At 44.2% G+C, this 25,000-nt stretch overlaps 1 protein-coding gene across 1 annotated transcript in view; it reads left to right on the top strand.

The window, feature by feature from the left end:
• Positions 1-25,000, top strand: part of LOC308318701 (POU domain, class 2, transcription factor 2-like) — a gene marked incomplete at both ends in the record, with an annotated part of 135,351 nt that overhangs the window by 107,049 nt on the left and 3,302 nt on the right. The window contains 10 exons of the mRNA XM_080768326.1: positions 15,348-15,410; positions 15,795-15,829; positions 16,172-16,228; positions 17,358-17,477; positions 20,106-20,211; positions 21,083-21,174; positions 21,326-21,475; positions 21,890-22,031; positions 23,159-23,307; positions 24,676-24,879. Of these exons, the coding sequence (XP_080624452.1) occupies positions 15,348-15,410; positions 15,795-15,829; positions 16,172-16,228; positions 17,358-17,477; positions 20,106-20,211; positions 21,083-21,174; positions 21,326-21,475; positions 21,890-22,031; positions 23,159-23,307; positions 24,676-24,879 (1,118 nt within the window). The remainder of the gene's footprint in view (positions 1-15,347; positions 15,411-15,794; positions 15,830-16,171; positions 16,229-17,357; positions 17,478-20,105; positions 20,212-21,082; positions 21,175-21,325; positions 21,476-21,889; positions 22,032-23,158; positions 23,308-24,675; positions 24,880-25,000) is intronic.

The following is a 25,000-nucleotide window of genomic DNA, read 5'->3' as shown; positions in this document are numbered from 1 at the left end:
GTGTCCGCAGTGATAGCTGATCACCGCCGGCGAGTGACGCAATGTCGTAGTTTTCTAGCCCTTTAAAAACACTACGCCGCGGTGAATGATAAGCTATCACCTCAAACCGGAGTATATATATGTATGAGCCTAATTTACAGTGCATGCAGCAGGCCGCTTGTCTTACGGAGCAGAGCGCTGCAGCGGTCCGCCAGTCAGTCCATCTCCGAGCGGCGCTCTGTCTGTCTGTCCCTCCTATAATACAATATGATGGATTATAGGAATTAGAGCCGGGGTGTGCTATACAGGCCTCAGGCTGCACTACATATATATAGGAGAGCCTGGCCTTACACGGAGAGAGAGAGGGAGAGAAAAGGAGGATAGAGAGAGAGAGGGAGAGATGGGTGGGGTCTGAGCTACTTTAGAGACCACAGAATTGTCCCTGCAATGACCTATTATACACCTTGCCACATCACTCTCTCTCACCTTCATTCTCTGCCTTCTTTCACCCCTTCCTCCTTCCTTCCTTCCCTCCCTTCCTCCTCTGTACACCTTTTGCTATTTCTCTCTCTCTCTCTCTCTCTCTCTCTCTCTCTCTCTCTCTCTCTCTCTCCCTCTCTCTCTCTCTGACAGGGGAATGATTGATGGTACTCTTGAGGACTCAGCCCCCCCCCCACCCCCCTCCCTAGGGTCCCACTATCAGATTGTGTGTGTGTGTGTGTGTGTGTGTGTGTGTGTGTGTGTGTGTGTGTGTGTGTGTGTGTACTACTGGTGGGGGTGTGTTGGGAGCTGTTAAATGTGCGATTGTGCGTATATACGTCCATGCAAGTGCTTCTGAGCGTGCGCGCCCGTGTGTGTGTGTCTGTGTGTGTGTGTGTGTGTGTGTGTGTGTGTGTGTGTGTGTGTGTGTGTGTGTGTGTGTGTTTACGAGCTGCTATGCTCTCCTGTGAGGGTCACTGTCAGCCATGGGACTCAGAGGCACTCTGCTTCAAATGCCTTTCAATCCTCACATTCAGTCAAGAAAACACAACAAACCATGCAGCTGACCTTTCCATTTAGCAATAAAAAATAAGTTGATGGGCACACACACACACACACACACACACACACACACACACACACACACACATGTGGGTGTGTATATATATATATATATATATATATATATATATATATATATATATATATACACGTGCGTGCACAGCTGATTTTTCCAACCGAGATTGGTATTACACTTTTCAGTCTTTTTTTTGTAGACTGGCCATTTTAACTATTCAAAAATGTTTTGCAAAATGGTTAAAAAAAGGCAAGTTTAGGGATAAGCGGTAGCGAAAATGGAGCCCCTTGTCTCAAACTTTTCAACACTTTTTCGGAAAATAGCAGATCTATACAAGCTCACGGATCACTTTGTTTTAGCCATGTGATAATAAGAAGTATGGAATGGGTCTTAACCCATTTAGACATGAGAACAGATTCTACTAAATGTCTTCCAAATCATGACAGTTTTCTGAATGTTTCTATATCAGTGGTGCTCAACCTTTTTCATGTCAAGGACCCCCAGAATTATCTGTACAGCCATCTATCTGGGGGTGGGGGTGGCGGTGGCTCAGGGGTAGAGTGGCTGGATGGCAACTGCAAGGCTGCCAGTTCGAACCCTGTGGGCTCCCCCAGAGTTAGTGTCGAAGTGTCCCTGAGCAAGACTCTGAACCCCTAATTGCTCCTGGATGTGCCTTGCATGGTTTCCGCCGCCATCGGTGTATGAATGTGTGTGTGAATGGGTGAATGTAATGCACAATCTATGGGCCTTGGATGAAGGCGCTGTATAAATGCACCATTTACCGTTTTACCATATACCATCTGAAAATGTGTTGTTCCAGGGACCCCCCCCCAGAAGCAAAGATTTGAGTTAAAAACGTTCACTCTGACAGAATATATATTCAAAGATTAGCGCCACATTTTCACGATTTTTCAAAAATAGCAGATCTACAAGGTCGTGAGCTTGTAGATCTGCTATTTTTCAACAGATAAAGTATTAACAAAATCCTTAAAGCACCAAAAGGGGATCCCGTCCAGAATGGGTGTGTGTGTGTGGACCATGCGAGGGCCCGGCCTGCTAAGACTGGTCACACTGGAGTGTCGCTGGGCCTCGTCTCCATGGCAACCAAGGCTCAGACCCCCCCCTTGACCATGGACAGTACACACACAAGTAATCACACACGTACATGTATGCACACACACACACACACTCAAACTCAAAACGACTCAAACAAACACAAAATCGTGCGTGTGTGTGTGTGTGTGTGTGTGTGTGAGAGAGAGAGAGAGAGTGTGTATGTGTGAGTGTCGGGGGTGGGGTAAGGGTCGAGACAAAGGTCACGGCCAAAGCCAGGATGCCCAGACGACCTACGACCTTTAAAGACCCCCTTCCCCCTCCCCACGCCCAGTCTGTCACTGTCCACGCACGCACGCACGCACACAATTTACAAATGTCACTGATTGCTCATAAGTACAAACAGAAAGGTGTGGTTCAGCTGTATGTTTCATTCTGCTCGTTAGCAGCTCAGGGATCAGCCGGTGTCGTCCTCTCTCTCATATAAAAGACGTGTCCCTTTTTGAACGGATAGACTGATAATCAATCCATGACACACATCTGACGACTTCAAACCGCTCATAAATATAGGCTACTCTAATATGGGATGTTAATATAATGTACATAACTGTACATTATATATACAGTGAGATTTCTTTTTTTCTTGTAAATATTTGAATTTCAAGTACTAGCATTTTTGTTATGAATTGTTTTTATTAAAAAAAAATAAAAAACAAGATACAACACATTAAAACCTACACAGCAAAAGATCCAGAATGTATAAATAAGAGAATCCACCCCTCTGAAGACCAACGATGTCCCTGGAACAACATATTTTCAGATGGGGATCGGCGGCCAAATACAGATAATTCTGGGGGTCCTTGACATGAAATAGTGTGAGCACCACTGATATAGAAACATATAGGTCTTTCAGAAAACTGTCATGATTTAGAAGACATTGTAGAGTCTGTTAGGTCTAAATGGCTATGAGGTGGTTTCCACCTCGCATAGGCACCATCTTCTTTGCTGCTGTTAATCCAACAAAGAAGATTTGCTTGTGTGTGCAGTTCATTGACTAGTTGAGTCAGTAGTTCAGTGTCAGTCAGGTTCTAGTTGAGTCAGTAGTTCAGAGTCAGTCAGTCAGGTACTAGTTGAGTCAGTCAGTTCAGTGTCAGACACTCAGGTACTAGTTTGAGTCAGTCAGTTCAGAGTCACTCAGGTTACGGTACAGTTGAGTCAGTCAGTTCAGTGTCAGACAGTCAGGTACAGTTGAGTCAGTCAGTTCAGTGTCAGACAGTCAGGTACTATAGTTGAGCTTGTGTGTGCAGTTCAGTATAGGCCTAGGCCTACTATATAGTTTAGTTGAGTCGACAACCCTGACGTTCTGCTCCTTGGCTTTCCAAATGGTTTAAACTGGCTTTCTAATCCAATGGTTCTAAAAAGTGGGGCCCGGGGGAGAGACAGCGAGGGGGGCCTGCCATAAAATGGTGGTCCACCACATGCACATCTCAAAGAGAAACACCTTTCTGACATTTCCAAACTATATTACGTAATCCTGCATGCAACAGACTGTTGTAAACTATTTCAAGTAACCAGCGAGATAGTGTCTGCTAAATGACTAAATTGTAAATACTGTAGGCTATATCAAAGAATAGCCTACTTTTCCTTGACTTTCCAAGACAAAGCCATCTCCTAAGATCTGCTATTATGAAAAGTAGCATTTCTCCCCATAGGCTTTAGAAAAGAAATGATAAAAAAATATATTTTTTAAACTTTTATACAACTTTAACATATAAATAGTTTTAGCTGCTATTAACGTTTTTTTTGGTGTGTACAGACTTCATCTATTAGTCAATAGTTAAGTTATTAGTATTACTTACTTGTTATGGTAAAAATGAAGAGCTGTCATATTTGAACAGACCACTTTCAACAGCTTATCTGTTTTGGATTTTTAATTTGAGACAACTTGGTTTTTCCAGGTTAAATGAGGAAATCTATTTCAGACCATTTTTGTAGATTACAAGAAATACTGGATACGTTTTACGCAATTTACGCATTTTGCTTTTATAACCGGAAGTCTGCTTTTGTCCAAGCAGAGCTCTTCAGCACACCTGCGCAAACATACTGCTTGAAGGCCAGTATACAGGCTTAAATGCGTCGGCGATCTTTCTTTTCTGTTTTAAGGCAGTATAGTAGCCTACAGTAGCATACCTTCATTATTTAGGCTACTTTCTCCATCCACGCGAGCGCGTTCATTTGGGAGTTGGGACTACCAAAGAGAAAGAGACCACCACACCAGTAAGTGGCCTCTGGCACAGATTTCACCACATAATGTACGGTAGGCTATTTACAAAGTTAAACTCGGAAACCTTTGAATTATTAAACTCTCTCAGACCAAGATTGAAGATTGAAGGGCGCAACGTTTCAATCTCCCTCTCCTCCTCCTTTGGGGAGTCTTGTCTTGTCGTGTCGTGTGTGTGTGAGTGGACGTGGGATGGTAGAGCGAGGCAAGACTGCCACCTTGTGGTTAGGCTCGGGTACTGCTGCTGGCAGAACCCTGTTATCCAGAGATGACTGATTTGGGCCCTTTGTGGGAAACCAAACCAAGAAGTAGCAGGCAGCATATACGAGTCGGAGTCGAGTAATATGACTGTAACTTTCCATTGTGTGTGTGTGTGTGTGTGTGTGTGTGTGTGTGTGTGTGTGTGTGTGTGTGTGTGTGTGTGTGTGTGTGTGTGTGTGTACCCCTGGAGGTGGTCAGTGGTGGGATGGTAGCAGCATGACAGCGTTTCTCCTTCCTCTTGGTGTGCATACCAGTGGTTCCCAAACGTTTTAATGTCAAGTCAAGTACCCCCAAGTTGACACTTATTAACCCACGGACCCCCTCATTTGAAGAGATATGCCAGGGAAAAGAGGAGATTTATTCTGCTCTAGCAGTGATTCTCAACCATTTTATTGTGAAGGAACCCCCAGTTTGACGTGCATTAGGCTACGGAGTCCCATTGAATGACATTTCTATCTCTGGGACCCCCTATTTACATTGTGAAATCTATGTTTATTTAACTCTGAGAGTATACAAATGGAACCAAATGGACCCGTTATAGGGTGAGTGGTGATGGAAAGCGAGTGGTGATGGAAGCCCCACTGTTTCAAAACTCTCCCGTGACACCCTGTCTCCTCCTCCCTCACGAGACGAGACGAGACGAGAGAGACCACCTCTCTCTACAGTACTACGTGCGGCAGATGGCCTGCGGGCGGACGAGATAAAGGAAGAAAAAAGAAAAAAAAGTGCACGTTGACTCGTGAGTCATGTCGTAGGAAAATGCTGTCGTTTTGGAGGCCGAGATCAAAGGAGAGCGAGGGTGACATTTGCTTTGTCTTCAAGGTGATGCCACAACATGCCATAGATAGAGATAGATTATTAATCGATTGTGTTGTGGTTTGGATTAAAGGAACTAATGTTCTAGTGCAGTGATTACCAAACGTTTTCATGTCAAGGACCCCTAAGTTGACACCTATTGGCCCACGGACCCCCATTTGAAGAGATATACCAAGAGAAGATTCTTACGGCTCTAGCAGTGATTCTCAACCATTTTAATTTCAAGGACCGCCAGTTTGACATGCATTAGTCTACGGACCCCCATTTAATGGCATTTCTATCTCTGAGACCGCAATTTATATTGTAAAATCAATGTTAATTTAACTCTGTGGAACAAATGGAAGCAAATGGACCCGTTTCATTTGTACACTCTCAGAGTTACAGGCCCATAAGGGTCCATTTGGTTCCAAACTATCATTTAGCTGGGACACCCCCTGGAACTCCCTCAAGGACCCCTGTGGTCCCCGCCCCCTCTTTTGGAACCACTGTTCTAAGCTATATACTTACTAAAGTATACTTTTCTTTTTATCCGTATTACAATGTCAACACATGTTTTAAAGGAAAAAACTGCCATTACATTTTTTATATAACTTTTTTTAATTAATGTTTGAATCAAATCTTAGTGTTGTGCCAATTATGTGGAGGGGGGGGGGGGCGGTGGGGGCAGTATAGTCAATATGTGATTTAATTATGTGACAATATGGGGGGTAGAGGAGACATAAGTAGGAAACAGTACTGAGTACCTTCATCAATCTGTGTGCGTGGCCTGGGCATATCTTCACGTTGTGTTTTTCTCTGCATGTGTGTGTGTGTGTGTGTGTGTGTGTGTGTGTGTGAGTGAGGGAGTGTGTTTCCAGCCACGACATCAGTTTCCATCGACAGTATTCTTTCCCCTCTTTGTCACTATCTCCTCTGTCTCACATGTTCTCTCTCTCTCCCACTCACTCTCTCTCTCTCTCTCTCTCTCTCTCTCTCTCACGTACCCCTTTGCTTTTCTTTTGGTTCTGCTCCTCGGAGTTCCTATGCTCGTTGTGCGGCGTTACTTCCTGTTTTAATACATCCAGGGTTGTGTTTCTCTTGTCTTTCGTGCTGTCAGGAGGATGTGGGGAGGAGGAGGAGGAGGTGGGGCTTGACAGGGGCGTGTGGACCTGTCATGTGTGACAGAGAGACACACAGAGAGAGAGAAAGGGAGGGAAAGAGAGTGATTGTGTATCATTTCATGCACTCCTCTTCTGGGACTGACAGATAGAGAGAGAGAGAGGTGTGTGTGTGTAGTTTTCTTCACATAGAGCCACCATATACACATACAGTATACGACTACACGTGCACACACACACAGACACACAGCGTGTGTGTGCGCACGCGCGCACAGAGAGACACAGACAGACATGACCAAAACAGCAGCAATAGCATCGATGGACTTTCCCAGTATGTGGTTGCCAGGTGAGTGTTTATCTGCACGGCCCTTCGTTAGCGTGCACCAATTATAAGTTTGTGTGTGTGTGTGTGTGTGTGAGAGAGAGAGAGTGTGTGTGTGTGTGTCTTTGAGGTGGGGGGCACAGAAAAAAGAAGGGGATAGAGAAAATGCTGTGCCTAATGCTGTTGATTAGTACCGCTGGGTCTAACGAGCTTGACTAATTAGAGGACATCAAAGAGGAGAGGGCATGGCGAGACAGAGATGAGGGTTAGTGGGGGGGGTGGGGGGGTTAGGATGGCAGGCAAATGCCTGTCGCAGGCAGAGGGAAAGGTCAGACACCTCGTCAAGGATGGAGTTTGGCTCCGAAGAGTGTGTGTGTGTGTGTGTGTGTGTGTGTGTGGGTGTGTGTGGGTGCGTGCGCGTTGGTGTTTGCATGTGAAGATGCTGAAGCAAATTCCTTGTTCTTTTAGTGCTTAGACTGAAACATTTCTAAGGTATGTCAAGGAGAGACGGCAAATAATTACACACAGTATCTACTTCTTCTGTTCTGTGATGATTGTTAGTGTGCGTCATTACTTGGGCTTCTTTGCACTAATGACGTGACAATGACAATTCTTATACCACTTCTTCTTTCTGTGCTGAAGTCAGCGTGTAAACGTTGTAAAGTGTGCTCTGGAGCACGTCTCACTCTGCCATCTTTCTGTCCTTTTATCAATTGATGTTTCTGTAATAGACTATACGGCATGTGTTCAATGTCAATTAATTTATACGGTACAGGTTTGATTGTATTTTCTTCTACTTAATTTGGTTTCAAGCTTTAGAGAGCATCACCTTCACTCACAGTGTTTTATCACTAAATATAACAGTAAGAATATTTTCTCCTCATTTTACAGTTTCTCACGCACCCTAGGGTGAAGGGGTACACAGACATATACCCCCATTTGAGAAACACTGGTCCAAACCGCTGGACAGTACAAATAGAGTATAGAGAATGTGTCATTTCAGCCCCAGCTCCCAGCTCATATCTGCTGCATGCCGCCACTTACATTCTGTAGCGACCAGATACAAATCTCTCACAGCACAGCTGTGAGATTCGCTCTCGACTGACTGACTGACTCACTCAGTGACATGGAAACAAGGTTCCTGAAATGCCAATTAACTGACGTCGCACATCAGCAGCGAATTACCATTGCAATCTTCACAAATTACAAGTCATTTCAAAGGCCCGCTCACCTCACAACTCATTAGAGTCATGATGTCGTTGCCTTTATGTTGCTGAATGTGTCTGTAAGGCCTATACATTCCAATGGCCAGAATGACGTATCCTGACCACCGCCACACAGTAAAATCCTCCGTGTTTGATTCAACACTGAGAGCGTACAAATTCTTCCTACTCTCAGCATTAAAGCACGTTGCCGTGTCTGGGTAATTTTGTGTACAGCTATAACTGGTGTTGACACAACACTACAAAATTACACAGATAACACTATAAATCAATGAATACATGAAAGTGAATAAACGGGGAGGAAAGACCTAAATAGGACCTTAGTTTAGCAGGATGTTTGTATTGTGTTGTGTATTTAAAGGTTTCATGACATTAATTTTCATTTGTTTTTAGTTTATTAGTTTTTCTTTTAGGTTTTATGACCTCAATTACACCCACACGCAACCTGAACTTTGAACATTCACTGGATTCTCTGTGGTCTGGGGGTTTTCCCTGTGTGTTCTGAAGCCTTTTGAGCTGCAATGAAACCGGCAAACATCCCTCAACAGTGACATCTGCTGGCAAATTATTATGTCATATATGGGATTTGTGGACTCTTACCTCACAGTCCACAGGGAAATCAGAGCACTTGTTTCAGCCAGAACATCTACTGAATGTTAAAAGTTCAGGTTTTTTGGGTGCAATTGAGCTAAAAAAAAAGAAATTAAATTAAAAAACGTATAAATTACAAAAACGTATTTTTATGTCACGATCCCTTCGAGAGAAATATCGTTCTATTGCGTCTCAATAAAGAGGATGACATCATAGAATATAGAATAGAGTGAGCAGTAGTGTTTTGCCGGCCCAATTTAATAATATTTATACCAAAAAGGTGAAAGCTTTGTAACATGCTAGTAATTATGGTGTTATGTGTGTATAGAAATATATACCCAAATCAAAACCGTAAGGGGTGGTCAGGTCAATACTGGAATTCAAGAATGACAAGAATTCCACTGCCCTGGCCTCAATATAAATACCGGTATGCAATTGTACAAATATTAGACCTTAATAGTCGAATGTTTAAGCATGTTACTTACAATTACAACCATGTAGGCTAGCCTATAGATACTTTATTTGACTTAAAAACATTTTCCAGATATTTTAGTTTTTGCCAATTTACCACGAGGTGCCCACTCTTCCTACTGCCCACTGCCCAGCTATCCTGTCGTCAGTCTTCATACTGTAGCTGTGTACAACCTTTCCATTTGCAATGGCTTATATTTTCCAATTACTTTTCTTAGCCCATGATTATTTTTGCGCTTCAGGCAAGACACTATATCTTGAGAAACATCTCTATCTGTCTTCATATGCTAACACTATCAGCAAGGTTTCCATTTTCATAGGATTATTTTTTAACAGTCAAGTGGAATATTACGCTGCGTTGAGTAGGTTTAGAATTGAACACAAGAGCACAATCATAGTTATTTATAATATTAGTGGTATAAGTGAATGAAGTGTCATTAGATAATTTTGGGCATGTATACTTATTACTTAATCATAGGCAAAACCTTTCCCCAAATGTCTAAAATAGCTTGCAGAATGCAGATGGTCTGTTTCCTCTATTTGTCGTGCGATGAAGTACTGTATAGGAATAGGATTTAAATGGTCCAAATAATGTATGATCAGTAGTCTGCCTTAGCTATACGAGGACTGGGATAATGTATGATCAGTAGTCTGCCTTAGCTATACGAGGACTGGGATAATGTATGATCAGTAGTCTGCCTTAGCTATACGAGGACTGGGATAATGTATGATCAGTAGTCTGCCTTAGCTATACGAGGACTGGGATAATGTATGATCAGACAGTAGTCTGCCTTAGCTATACGAGGACTGGGATAATGTATGATCAGACAGTAGTCTGCCTTAGCTATACGAGGACTGGGATAATGTATGATCAGACAGTAGTCTGCCTTAGCTATACGAGGACTGGGATAATGTATGATCAGACAGTAGTCTGCCTTAGCTATACGAGGACTGGGATAATGTATGATCAGTAGTCTGCCTTAGCTATACGAGGACTGGGATAATGTATGATCAGTAGTCTGCCTTAGCTATACGAGGACTGGGATATTGTATGATCAGTAGTCTGCCTTAGCTATACGAGGACTGGGATAATGTATGATCAGTAGTCTGCCTTAGCTATACGAGGACTGGGATAATGTATGATCAGTAGTCTGCCTTAGCTATACGAGGACTGGGATAATGTATGATCAGTAGTCTGCCTTAGCTATACGAGGACTGGGATAATGTATGATCAGTAGTCTGCCTTAGCTATACGAGGACTGGGATTTCAAATTCTTCTGCGGTCTCTCTTGTCTAGTATTCATCTGTACACATGTGCAAAGAAACAAAGAAAGGCTTCTAGGCTACAGCCCGCTCTTTGACAAAAGCAATATAAGTTTTATTGATGGAAAACACCACTTTGCAATCAAAGACGGGCCGTCCGCACCAGAGGCTCCTCCACAGTTTAGAAATCTGTAGTTATGGGAGACTCCTGTTCCCAGACGCCCCCCTCGGCGTCAGGGTGGTGTCCTGAATCGGGAAGTGTGTGTGTGTGTGTGTGTGTGTGTGTGTGTGTGTGTGTGTGTGTGTGTGTGTGTGTGTGTGTGTGTGTGTGTGTGTGTGTGTGTGTGTGTGTGTGTGTGTGTGTGTGTGTGTGTGTGTGTGTGTGTGTGTGCGCGTGTGCATGCTTGCTTGCGTGCCGTGAAGGGTTTGGTCTCATCATGCCCTGAGGAGAATTATAGAAACAAACCAGACTACAGACACACACGCACAGTCGCTTACACACACACACACACACACACACACACACACACACACACACACACACTTGTTCCCTGTTCCTTGTATTGCATCATTTATTGGTGATGATTTATGATATATTTGATTTGCTCAACAGTTATACTGTATATACAGTATACATAATATGGTAATTCTTTCCATGGAAAGATGTCAGTTAGTTGTTGTACCGGTGAGGTAAGAAACCTTATAGGGAGAGCTTATGTGAGAACCTACATTAAATACAATATGAATGTATATAATTATCTGTATTATTTTGAGACTGTTTGAGCCTATTGACTATGACTCACAGTAGTAGTATAGTGTACTGCACTGTATATTGTGAGTATGTCAATGGTGGGGTATTTAAATAATCTTGCAGATATAGGGAATTATGAACTTTATGGCACCTTTGTTTGTTTGCTAGTTTGTTTTGCCAAAGTTATATAAATGTGTTTCAATGCATTTATAGTGCAGACTCATAAATTAAAAAAAGGTCCAAACGTAAATTTCAGTAATGTTTTAATTCGTTTGGAGAAAATGTAAACATGTAAATGTAAAATTATTCTTGTCATTAGGCCATCATTATTATTAGCAGTACAAGTAGCAGTATAGCCATAGTAGTGTAACTGTTGGAGTTGTGGTCATTATACTGGCTAAATGGAAGTTGTAGCACACCCACACAACCTCTCATCTTTTATAAATAAAGTAATGACCCTATACTCTCTCTTTGTGTGTGTGTGTGTGTGTGTGTGTGTGTGTGTGTGTGTGTGTGTGTGTGTGTGTGTGTGTGTGTGTGTGTGTGTGTGTGTGTGTGTGTGTGTGTGTGTGTGTGTGTGTGTGTGTGTGTGTGTGTGTGCGTGCGTGCGTGCGTGCGTGCGTGCGCGTGCGTGCGTGCGTGCGTGCGCGTGTGCGTGTGCGTGCGTGCGTGCATGGACAGTAGGTGGCTGTGTAGACATTTTGCGTGTGAATGTGTGCGTGCTGATTTGATGGGAGAAGGGGTCTGTACAGTATGAGAGATGACGTGTGGGAGAGAGCAGGCTAATATTAACAGCCTCCCTGACAGTAAGTGTTGGTTTTTAGCACTGCGTTCAAGCTGCTGTGTGAGGGGGAAGTCACTAGGGGAAGTGAGAGAGAGACGCAGCCTCTTGATATACTGTCTTTTCTACTGTATTAATGACCACATTAGACACCAGGTTACCGTCTATAGCCCGTCCTCCGCCGTTAATCAATGCACACTTGTCCCTTTATGTGTACGGTGCAGTGTAGGCTGAACATGCAGCGTGTTGGCAGTTGGCAGGCTCGCCTCGCGGGTGGAGGAACCCTCTTGTAAAAGTGAAAGTTCACATGTTTAGACTCTCTTAAGAGGCCTGCAAGGTCTCTGTGTGGGCAGAGCATGGAACCCCACCGCCGCTAACCGTGCTTACTCACTGTGAGTGAGTCACTGTGAACAAGACAAGTATTTATAATGCACGTGGTACCTTTCCATTGCGCCACACATTTACCACTCTTTAGACTTTAAGCAGTGCCGTATGACCGTGATCCTGTGGTCAGACAAGTGTGGGTCATGACCGAAAGAGTATAAGGTCTCGAATACAAGCGGCCCGAAATGAGTTTTCTTGGACGGGTGGCTGGCATCTCCCTTAGGGAGAGGGTGAGAGGTTCTCGGAGGCCGAGGGTGAGAGAGACTCAGAGTATAGAGTCGCTGCTCCTTCGCCTGGAAAGGAGCCAGCTTAGGTAGTTCAGGCATCTGGTTAGGATGCCTCTCGGGGCGTCTCCCTATAGGGAGGTCCTCGAGGCACGCCCCACTGGGAGGAGACCCCGAGGCAGACCGAGGCACAGTTGGAGGAAACACATCGACTCACTGGCCTTGGAACGTCTCGGGATCCCCCCAGGAGGAAGTCACTAATGTTGCTCTGGAGAGGGAAGTCTGGAACACTCTGGTGGAGCTGTTGCCCCCACGACGGTCATTTTAAGTTTAAGTATGCATTGATTTATAAGTGGCTCCTTGTGGTTCTCTTTGGCAGCAAATTTCTATTTTAGTTTTAGTCATAGTCTTTGGAATTAAACTTAATTTAGTTTTCGTCATATTTTAGTCACCTGGAATGTTTTAGTGTTAGACTTAATAGACTAGTCGACTAAATATCATAAGATTTTAGTCGACTAACTACAGTTGATTTAGTTGATTAAAATGTATTTTGTCGGGCCTTGATGACGTCGTAATGACTGATTTTACACAGCCGATCGGCTATTTTCATCATGCAACCAAGTGTAAAATGACTTATACTGGATCTCTCGTCCACTATAGTCCCTTCCTAACATTTTAGTGTAGTTTTTATTTGTTGACAAAATTGTCCATATATTTAGTCTTAGTTTTAGTCATCATAGCTTAGTTTTCATTTAGTTTCCATCAGTGAAAAAAGGTAGTCGAAGAACTCAACACTGCTTGGCAAGAGCAAGGAGAGAGTGTTTCTGTCTCTGTCTCACTACTGCCCCCTACTGCTCAATGCTCTTGTGAAGATGAAAAGGCAGAGACGAGAAACCCCCAAATCTTGGACAGAACAGTCAACACATTTAACTAAGTCAACAAATCGCAGGAAGGAGCACATATGAAATGGCCCAGTTTGTTGTTAAAATGTGCTATACAGAAGAATAAAAACTATATGAAAGTGATTTGCACACTCATTAAAAAGCTGCCTTGTGGTAAAGGAGTTTAAAAAAAGACACATTCTCTATCATGCAATTAGAGCTGACATGGCAAAAAGAAAAGAAGGGGGGAAGAAAATAAATGTTATTGTAAAGGAAATGCACTGCATTTTACAATATGTTATTGTAAAGGAAATGCACTGTGCATTTTACAATATGTTATTGTAAAGGAAATGCGCTGTTCATTTTACAATCTGAAAGGTGATAGCAAGCGACCTCCAAAATTAGTCCAGACTGTGCAACCAAGTTTTAATCAGGCATTAGAGGAATCTATAAGATCTTTAAAGATACTTTAAAGCACAGCAGTGCATGACAACAAACAGGTGGCATAATTATCAGTGCTTTCATCAGTAACATCATGACAGTACACAGGATGGGAGGAAAGGAGCGAAAGGGGGGAGTTCAAAATGCAGCTGGCAGATATAATTAGTTGGTCGTTGGGTTGATTTGCATATCTCCACAAAGGGGAAGTATAGCTCTGCGCGTGGGAATACGTGTGTGTGTGTGTGTGTGTGTGTGTGTGTGTGTGTGTGTGTGTGTGTGTGTGTGTGGTGTGTGTGTGTGTGTGTGTGTGTGTTTGTTGTGTATTTGCCATAAAGGCAGGGCAGAAGAACGGGACACATGCATGAGAGAGATGATGTTGACAGACTGTTTTTTGATAAACAAAGGACTGGTTGACACAAACATGTCACTGACTACAGTCTCACCCCTCCACAATTCCCTCCAAATCTCTCTCTACCGCAGTACCGCACCCATTATTCTCACATGGTTTCTCCTCAAATATATCTGTACTGTTGCTCTCTCGCGCTCTCATATTTTGACACGGGGACTGCATGTCCCAGCAGCACTCTATCGATCAGGAAGTGACACGGTGTTGTGAGTGACATACAGAGCCAAAAGAACTATAACCATGACCAACGAGGTGGTGGGCAGCTCCCACTCAGGCACGGCACCGGGGGGGTTATTCTTAGAACAAGCAAACAACTCAAACTTTGGCCCACTCCATCTCGCAGCCACCAGTAGGAAAGAGTGAATGTCTGAAAACATGTACATGGGCTGAGTTTGACTCGTATGGTTTTTGTGACCCCGACCTCAAAGCTGTCGATTCCTAATTCATGTCGCGTTCCAAAAAGCTCACGTTTATCTCCATAAAGACACAACAACACTCGTTGACCAATGGTCAATATTGCCTACCTATACTGTATACAGGACACCTTATAGTTGGCCAGATACTGTAGATGCCTTCATTATTTTCCTTCTCCTTTGGCCTGTCTCAATAGTTACAGTAACGGTATACACCAGTATGTAAGCCTATTATGAAAACTGAAAATTCGTTACTTGTTTTTTCCCCTTCTCTTCTTTTGTACCTGCCTGTGACCTCTCTCTCTCTCTCTCTCTCTCTCTCTCTCTCTCTCTCTCTCTCTATCGCTCTCATTTTTGTTTTCTTTCTTTCAATTTCAATTCATGCTTTCCATTATCAGCGTGAAATTCAGCATAAAATCTTTCCTTCTCTAAATCTTCTCGGTTTTCTGTTTGATTGATGCTCCATTGATGCACCTTACATGTAGGTTTAGCCTCACCTGCATATAGTATTAGTGTATATATATAGTTGCTCTCTTTTCAGTCTTTTTTGTTATCTTTCTTGGAATCACCGTAACATTGTTTCTAACTTCTATTCTCTCTCTCTCTCTCTCTCTCTCTCTCTCTCTCTCTCTCTCTCTCTCTCTCTCTGCAGATATCAGGATGTCAAAGTCAGAGGTTGAGAAGCTAGGGCCTGAGTCTCCAATGGAGAGCACAGGTACAAACTGTGTGTGCGTGCGCACGTGTGCGACCGTGCATGTGTGTGTGTTTGTGTGTGTTGATAATTTAAAATGTAATATAAAATTTTCACTTAATCTCATTTTAGTGAAACCATGACCTGACAGCTGCGTGTTGTGTAGACTGTAGACTATATGCTGTGTGTGTTAGATGCATCTGTGTCGAAATATGTGTAATATCTTTGTGTGTGCATGCTCTTGTCTTTTCAATTTCTCATGTTTTCTTCTGTGTGTACTGTGTACTGTGTACGGGTACGTGCGTGCGTGTGTGTACTGTGTACGGGTATGGGTACGTGTGTGTGTGTGTGTGTGTGTGTGTGTGTGTGCTCTTGTCTTTTCAATTTCTCATGTTTTCTTCCACGCAGATTCAGAACGGAACGGTCCGGAATCAAATCACCAGGTAGCTCTGACTCCTTATGCCACGTACACTCAAACGTAACACATGCAGACATAGTTTTACTGAGGTTAAACACCTATTCAGTCAGGACACATAGCAAAAGAATATAATTATATAATATATAAAAGGACATTTGAATACAGGTTATATGTATTCAACGATTATGACCAAACTATCACCAGTAACATAATATACGTAATCTGTAGTAGGAATACAGGTACAGATAATTACAGTAAGTGAATCAATAATGTGCAGTCCATCTATTTGAAGTGAGTACAAACACTACAGTATATTGGTGGTGAAAACTATTGCTTATTGTCCTTCTTTGTCCTGTCCTCCCTGTAGGCTCAGTCCATGAAAATCAACCCCTTTCCCCTCTCACCAAGTCTGAGCAGCAGCAAGGTGAGTTGTGTGAATGTGTGTGTGTGTGTGTGTGTGTGTGTGTGTGTGTGTGTGTGTGTGTGTGTGTGTGTGTGTGTCTGTGCGCGAATTGCGCCTGGTTCAGTCTTTATGTCTGTCTGTGTTTGTTTTTCTTGGGGTTTCACGGCACCACAAAGGCCTCATTGACAGTATGGCTGCTGTAGCATTCACCCCTTTCTATGGAGCCAATGGGCTCTTTGTGGACGTTTAATGATTCATCGAACGACAAGCGAGTGTCAAGTAACGTGTGCATGCCTCCATTAGAAGCAAACTCACTGAGGGCACGGCCATTCATTGTGTCTGAGAAACCACTGGTGGAATGGAGCGTAATTTACCCAATACCATCACTCCACAATAAGTTATAGTCCCCCTCCTAAACCTTCCTCATTTTTGCATACCGACTTATTGGATATGCAAATCCGAGAGAGTCCCATGCAGGCCCCTATAGTGTCTGCTGCGTGTCCTGACATGGCCTCATCCATGAAGAAAGGGGAACATGCGTCCCTTTTGTAGAGAAAAGAAAAGGCCTGGGCAGTCCCTATAACTCCCGCTATACGAATAATGGAAGACAAATGTCTGCACCGCCAACCAGAGAAACAAAGCACAGATTAGGTGCAGGCTTTGCTGAAGTATAGTATCTAAATTCACAACGCACTGTATTTTGATCTACAGGTTTGCCCCGGAGGAGTTTATGTGCTCGACTATATTGTCATGATACTAAATAAGCTTTTCAATTTGGTTCCAACTGGAGATATGCCACAGGGAGGGGTGGCTCGGAGGGCTATTGTCAATCGTGTTTACTCTGGTTTCTCTTTATGGAGCCGGCCACCACAGAAGAAGTGTATTTTGGTGGGGGGTTTGATTCATTACAACAATACAATTTTAATTGACTATTTGTATTACATGTTGTCTCTTCATGTCTCCTGCACAGATTATTGACTTACAAAATAGTCTGTATTCTTACTATACAAATCAGCAAAGACATATCATCTCTAACGTACGTATACACCAGAGCGATGTTAGACATTTAATCATTTGGTACTTTTTGCCAGGGCCACAGCTGTGTCTACCAGCGCCCGTTAAACCGCTGTTTGTTTTGTCGTTATACCAGAGTAAGATGGAGGAGTGTGGTGACATGTCACCAGTCCTCCCTCCCTCTCATGGCCCGACCCCCTCACAGACCGCCCTACAGCACACGCAACTAATGCTGACCGGCTCCCAACTGGCAGGGGTAAGACACACACACACACACACACACACACACACTTCGCATTGGGCAAGGGGCGTTCCCGTCCAAAAGTTGCTATCTTCAGACACCAGCCTTATCCCTAAAACACCTGCTCTATCCGACTACCCGTTACATTATGCATACTGTAATAATAATAATAAAACTTTATTTGTATAGCACCTTTCATGACATGAAATGCAGCTCAAAGTGCTTTACAGAACAATGGAGAATAAAATTGCAGTAATCAAGCCGAGAAAAAGGACAAAGGACAAATAGGCTCTGATTCGTGCAATATTTATAGGTGAAAAAAACTGTAGGTGTGGTTTGGGCGTTTAATACATTAATAAAACCAATCATAGATGCCTTTAAGAGAAGTCTCCGCAAGCCATTGTCCCCAATGCAATCTTACACGCTCTCCCTCTCTGGCCTTGGAAGAGCGATGTTGCCTTGGAATAAAATTATCTTTGATGCACAGACTTATCACTCGCATTGCTGGTTATAGCAAATGTAGACCAACCAACATTGTATTTGTCTTCGATAAGCTTCATGGTAACTGCTGATAAAAAACACTATTTATTGGCACAAACAGTCACACTTTTGTGGGTGACAGTAAAATTATAATGACAATCACATTCAAGGTCACTCAATTCTGAATTTCTGTGTGTCCGTGTCCACAGAGGGTGGCATAGAGGGTGGTTTTAGAATCGGCCATGCGCTTTCCCAAACGTGTGGCAATTTCAGGGATAATGCAACAACACAGCCACACCTCCAGGCACAAACTAACGGATTCGACATAAGGTTTAGCGGATAGTGTGGATACCGTTTAGGGACGGGGCCAGCTGCCTTGTGCGTAATTCACAGGTAGCAGGTACTGCGGGTAACGGGTAAGGCTTAGCCCAAGATAGGGCCCATATTTTTCTGTATCTGTTGGTGGCGGTGTGTTGCTTTTCTTGCTTGCTTCTCTCATGGTGCTGCTTTTTGAACAAAATCTGTCTGGCTGTTTCTTCTCCTCTACCTTCCCGCCCTCCTGTATGTCTCTCCTCTCCGTGTGCGTCCAGCTGACCGCTCTATTACCTGCTCAGCAGCAGTTGTTGCTGCAGCAGGCCCAGGCTCAGCTCCTGGCCGCGGCCATGCAGCAGTCCAACGCAGCCCACGCTGCTCACGCCGCCCACGCGGCCGCCCAAGCCAATCAGCAAGCTCAGGCAGCCGCGGCAGCGGCCAATCAGCAGGCCCAGCAGCAGCAGCAGCAACAGCAGCAACAGCAGCAACAGCAGCAACAACAACAGCAGCAGCAACAGGCGGGACAAAGTGGCCAGCAGGCCCAGCAAACTCAGTCCCAGGGACAGGGTCAGGGACAGTCCCAGGGACAGGGACAGAGCACACAGGAACAGACAGGCCAAAGCGTCCCTGTCCCACACCCTCCTCCTCCGCCCCAGCTCACCCTCACCCAGCCAATCCAGCTCACCGCCCAGGTAAAGACCGACCAATCACAGTCCTCCTCCTCCCCCCAGGCCCGGGCGAGCGGGGAGGGGGGCTTGATTGAGAACGTATTGCATTCAGCTGTGGGCTCATTTCCCCCTCTTTGCATGCTGGGTATATACTGTCGTTTTCAAACCGGCGCTTCTCTTTTTCTGTCTGCGTGTTTACTGTTGCTGTGCTACTGTTTCGTCAGTTCACACACCTGACCTGATTAATCCCATTGCATGCTCTTTCTTAACCAGGGATCCTTTTTGAGGGGCGCTAGCCTCTTCTATATCCAGCTTTTGGTGTCTGTCCACAAACTTTGTCCTACATAAACATTAAATTCCCATTGAATGGAAAATTTTATATAGTGTTTGAGCAAATAGACAGTGTCTATTTTACTTCATGATGATGTACGATGATAAGAGCACCCCTCACTCAAGGTGTTTTTAATTCAAGGAGCCCCAGTTTGATATCCATTGGCCACAGACCTCCATTTGGTACGCTGTTTTCTCTGGGACCCCGATCTCGGCGATCTACACTGCAAAATACTTTCTTAATTTTACTCTGAGAGTGTCCAAATTGAAACAAATGGATTTGGTTCCATTTGTACACTCTCTGAGTTACAGACATTTAAGGGTCCATTTGGTTCCTGACAGCAATCACTTAGCTGAGTTTTAGCTGTTCCGTTCAGGACAAGCAGAGTCAGGGTGCTGGCTCACTGGAGGCTCTGCTACACTTAAAAAAAAGGAGAATTCCGGACAAGCCGTTTTCTTACCTTAATCTGGCGTTATTAATTTATTATATCCAACAACGAGTGGTACGGGTGACATTTTGGTAACACTTTATATTAAGGTCGTCTTTATATTATAACCAATGTGTATTAAATGGATATAATATAAAGACGACCTTAATCTAAACTGAGACAGACTTTTACGTCCCATAGCCTGAGGTTTCTGATTGGTTTAGAAAGTAAGATTCCTGTTGTTTGAGGCTGAAACGTCAAAACAAAATGCCCAAATTAACCATTTCACCACATCTTTAAACTGGTATTTGTGCCAACATGGCTGCCATGAAACGGGTCATTGGATGGTTACTGTTAGACCCCAAACGGTGCCCCATGTCTCCCCTGACCCTGTGCTGTTCCGTCTGCTCTCCTCCACCCATCAGGACATCCAGCAGCTTCTGCAGCTCCAACAGTTGGTGCTGGTGCCTGGACACCACCTCCAGAACCCTGCCCAGTTCCTCCTGCCCCAGGCACAGCAGGGCCAGCAAGGTAGCCATTACTGCACCATCCATCCATCCATCCACCCCCCTGTCTGTCACACTAGTGTCCACCTACAACTGTATACAAGTCACTGTGTTAACCTAGCCTGGGCACCATTCCATTTCGGGTTCATGAACCGGTCGGGAGTGGATGATATCGCTATACGTCATGTTGTAGTATTGTTTTGTATAGTCAGCAATCTCCCGGAACTTCCTTTTCCCTCAAACCGATTTTTCTCAATAAAAGCTACAGGCTATATACGAGAGCTTTTATTGTTATTCTTCCGGTTTGAGGGGAAAAGGAAGTTCCGTTTGATTGTTCCTGCCTAATGACTACAAAACAATACAAAACAACATGACATAGCGATATCATCCGCACCCGGCCGGATCGTACGGCACTTTTGGAACAGAGACCAGGCTTTCCTCCGAGGTGGAAATAGTTCTCAAACTATTTCGTGCCAAGGAAGGACAAAAAGTTCAACAATAGCAGATGTACAAGCTAGCAGCTGTGAGCTTGTACATCTGCTATCTTTGAATAGCCATCACAGCAAACGTGTAGGAGAAGGAGTGAGAGCCGCACACTGCCACTTGCAGGTTCAATAGCTTTTTATTTAATGTCATTTAAAGTACAACATTTTTCGGTCTTTCGACCTTCCCCTGGTCCTGAGCAAGGTCCAAAGACCGAAACGTTGCACAAGTAAGTCGAGTGTGCGGGAAGTCTTCTCTTGAATAGCCATCACAAAAATGTTGACTCATGTTTTCCGGTTAAGATAACGAGCGTGTGCATACTGGTTCCATAACAGGCAGAAGGCGTACATGGCATGCATCAATTTAATTTCATCAAAGATTCACGTTGTTGTTGTTTGTTCCCATCCTCCCAGGACTCCTTTCGACACCAAATCTTATTTCGCTACCTCAGCCAAACCAAGGGGGCCTGCTGTCCGCTCCGACCAGACTGGGACTCCAAGCACAGGTACACATGTCCAGGAAACTCCCAGGCTTCAGTGCCAGATAGGGCCTCAACAACGACTATTTGAGCCCTAAAGTAATCCATGATTCTCTCTCTCTCTCTCTCTCTCTCTCTCTCTCTCTCTCTCTCTCTCTCTCTCTCTCTCTCCCCATAGAGAGATAAAGGTGTAGAGGTGAGCAGTGGTGGGGGTGTGACCCCTTTGACCTCTGTGACCTCTCACCCCGAGGAGCCCAGTGACCTCGAGGAGTTGGAGCAGTTCGCTCGCACCTTCAAACAGAGACGCATCAAACTAGGCTTCACACAGGTGTGTGTGTGACGTGTGTGTGTGTGTGTGTGTGTGTGTGTGTGTGTGTGCGCACGCGTGTGTGTGTGTGCGTGTGCGTCTGTGTTGCTGAAAAGGGTAATATGAAAGGATGCATATTTATGCATGTTTATTAAATGTCCCATGTTGAGCAGCATCATTTTAATTTATCTGCTATTGTGTCTTTGTTGTTTTATTGTACCAGTTAGTCCCACCAGGTAAAGCGGGCAAATTCAAGGGGGGGAAGGTTTAGGATTTTCTTTTTCACTCATAGTTTTAGTTTGAGGAAATTCATGTGACAATAAACGTGCGTTTCCTCAGGGTGACGTTGGCCTGGCCATGGGCAAGCTGTATGGGAACGACTTCAGCCAAACCACCATATGTTATATGTTCTAATATGTCTGTGCATGTCCTCAGGGTGACGTTGGCCTGGCCATGGGCAAGCTTTACGGGAACGACTTCAGCCAAACCACCATATCTCGCTTTGAGGCCCTCAACCTGAGCTTCAAGAACATGTGCAAACTGAAACCACTGCTGGAGAAATGGCTCAATGACGCAGGTGAGAAGAGGGGGGGAGACAGACAAATATTTATATATATATATATAGAAACTATAGTAAAACTATAGTAAAATCTGGTTTGACCAGATGAAGAGCCTTGGCTCGAAACGTCGTCAACAAATTTATCTTTTGGAGCATACGAGTGTGCAGGTTCCCTTCTCTTTTCCTATAAATATATATATATATATATATACAAATATCTGTCTGTCTCTCCCCCTCTTCTCACCTGCGTCATTGAACCATATATTCTTTTTTTAAAGGATTTATAATGCTACAGTAAGTATATGGTATATAGCAACAACTTACTGTATGTGACACAGATTCTGTCCCGGATTGAAAGTATAAGGTAATGGTATAGGTTCAGGTAGCGGAACCGATAATCACCTGTAGGTTACTTATCACTGGAATGTAACTCGAGCCAGCTGGCTGAGCCTACTGGTGATTATCGGTTGTTATTACATAGCTTGGTTGAATGCTTGATTCTGATTGGTCAATCGCTGAATTCAGCGGTGTGTTATTTCTTGATAACAGACCGCTCCCGCTCTATAACAGACCACTGCCTAATCAAACCCTCTGAGCACCAGCTGCGCCCCACCTTATTTACTGCTGTTTCCAACATGACAGCCATGTACACACACACACACACACACACACACACACACACACACACACTGTGACACACAATGTCATTTACAGCTAAACGTTGCCTCCAAAAATGTTTTTGAAAACATTTGAGCTAGAAATAGACTAGCAGTACCCGAAAATGGATTCTATATTTGATCAACTCACTTCCGTGTTTTCCGACAGTGCTCCAGCCCTGCAGCTGAGCAGACGCAGCCAGCGCCAATACTTTTTTTGTTGTGTTTTGGTAGCCAAGCCATGTAATAAGCGGGATAATATCTGGCTAGGTGTTCATTGTCTGGATATAATTCACCTTCAGGGTGATTAAACTCCCTGAATTGTCTCCCGACAATGATCACCTATAGCCAGATATTATCCCTTACATAACATAACATAAAATGGCTTAAGTGGTGTGCGTATGTGTGTAGGGGGGGTTAATGTACTGTATGTTGGCCATGAAGTGTACGGAAACATGGATGCATTGCATGTGATCTGTCCTCCACCAGAGACCATGTCCATAGACTGCACTCTGCCCAGCCCCAGCTCTCTGTCCTCCTCATCCATGGGCTTCGAGGGTCTGCCCGGCCGCCGCAGGAAGAAGAGAACCAGCATTGAGACCAACGTGCGCGTGGCCCTTGAGCGCGCCTTCATGGCGGTAATTAAAACCTAAATGCAATTCAGTTAACCTGCACATGGAACTCCACTGCCAGTGTCGAGAGTGGTTAAAAACACAACTTTTGCCCCGGGGAATTCTTCAAAAATAAAGGCGCTAGAGTGCCAGCAGATATGGCAGATTTTACTCTGAAAAGCCCCGCCGTCCGCCCACAATCAAGAGATGTACAGTTTACTGAAGTTAAGTTGATGTGGGTGGGGTTTGAACCCTCAGGTGCATTTGTTTAATGTTGTACTTTTCTAATGTAAATGTGTTTTTAATACAGTTAAGTACACCCTTTCCCCCCCACTGTTTCTTGATACTTTGCATCGGTATTCATTCTTCTGCAAAAAACCTAAACTCAAGGGTCTGTCTTACCCTCCCTGCAGTTTTGATTTAGTTGAATAATACTATGACAAAAAATGTTCCGTCGATTACCTTTTTTCACTGACGAAAACTAAATGGAACTATGAAGACTAAAATGAAGACTAAATATAATAATATATTGACAATTTCGTCAAATAAAAACTAGACTAAAATGTTAGGAAGGGACTAGTGGACAAGACATCCAGTATAGAGGGTATGCGCATGCTTAAAGTGAATGGCACATCGAGTGGCAAAGCAACAGGCAAAGTGAGTTTAACCTTGTTTAAAGTTGTTTAATGCAATCAAATTCAGATTGGATGCACGGGCTGTCAAGGCCAGAAAGTAGTTTTTTGCCACTCAGTAGGCATTCCTGCATATCTTCCGGGTTTGATGATGATGTCACGCACATACCCTCTATAAGTAATTTTTTCATTTGGTTGCATGCTGAAAATAGCCGCTCTACATGCTCACAATGTGTCACACTGCGACACGTTGTGAGCCATTGCGACGGCATCAAGGCCCGCCAAAATACATTTTAGTCGACTGAAATCTCATGACATTTAGTCGACTAAAACTAGACTAACACTAAAACATTCCAGGGGACTAAAATGTGACTAAAACTAAACTAAAACTATTTAAAAAGACTATGACTAAAGGCCTTTTCAAACGTGAAGCGATATAACGCGCCTATAGTTCATTTTCAATGACACCTGCGTTTTTTTGCGCGGAGCACTGGGGAGCGGTCGCGGTACGACAACGCAAGCGTATATTTACGTGAGCGCGGTCCCGCTAATTTCCCGCGAGCGTGCTCGCGACTCACCAGACCTGGCTTCTGTTTAGCTTTTTTTGCGTTGTCGCGCCCCTCTTTATTAGACCTCTAGCAGACCTCTCGTTGATCCAGGCAACAACAACGCGATGCGTTCCTCCTCTTGCTTCCCGCATGAAAGGCCCTTGAAACCCAAAATGTAATGTTGCTGCCCAAAAACACCACTGCCTCCCTGACAGAACCAGAAGCCTACCTCAGAGGAGATCCTGATGATCTCCGAGCAGCTCACCATGGAGAAGGAGGTGATCCGCGTCTGGTTCTGCAACCGCCGGCAGAAGGAGAAGCGCATCAACCCGTCCAGCGCCACGCCTCCCCTGCCCTGCAGCCAGCCCCCCAGCTCGGCCCCGCCCACGCACAAGACCCCCTGCTACAGCCCTCACATGGTAGGGCGTCCCGCTCACGCAAACGCAGTGGTTTGAAATAAAAATTCAACGCACGCACGCACGTACGCATCTCTCTCACTAAATGGTAAATGTTGCCTCTTTTATCCGAAGTGCTTTACAT

The sequence above is a fragment of the Protomyctophum bolini genome (genome assembly GCF_963924005.1).
Source record: "Protomyctophum bolini genome assembly, chromosome: 7".
Taxonomy (NCBI): domain Eukaryota; kingdom Metazoa; phylum Chordata; class Actinopteri; order Myctophiformes; family Myctophidae; genus Protomyctophum; species Protomyctophum bolini.
This window is presented reverse-complemented; position numbering and strand designations above follow the sequence as displayed.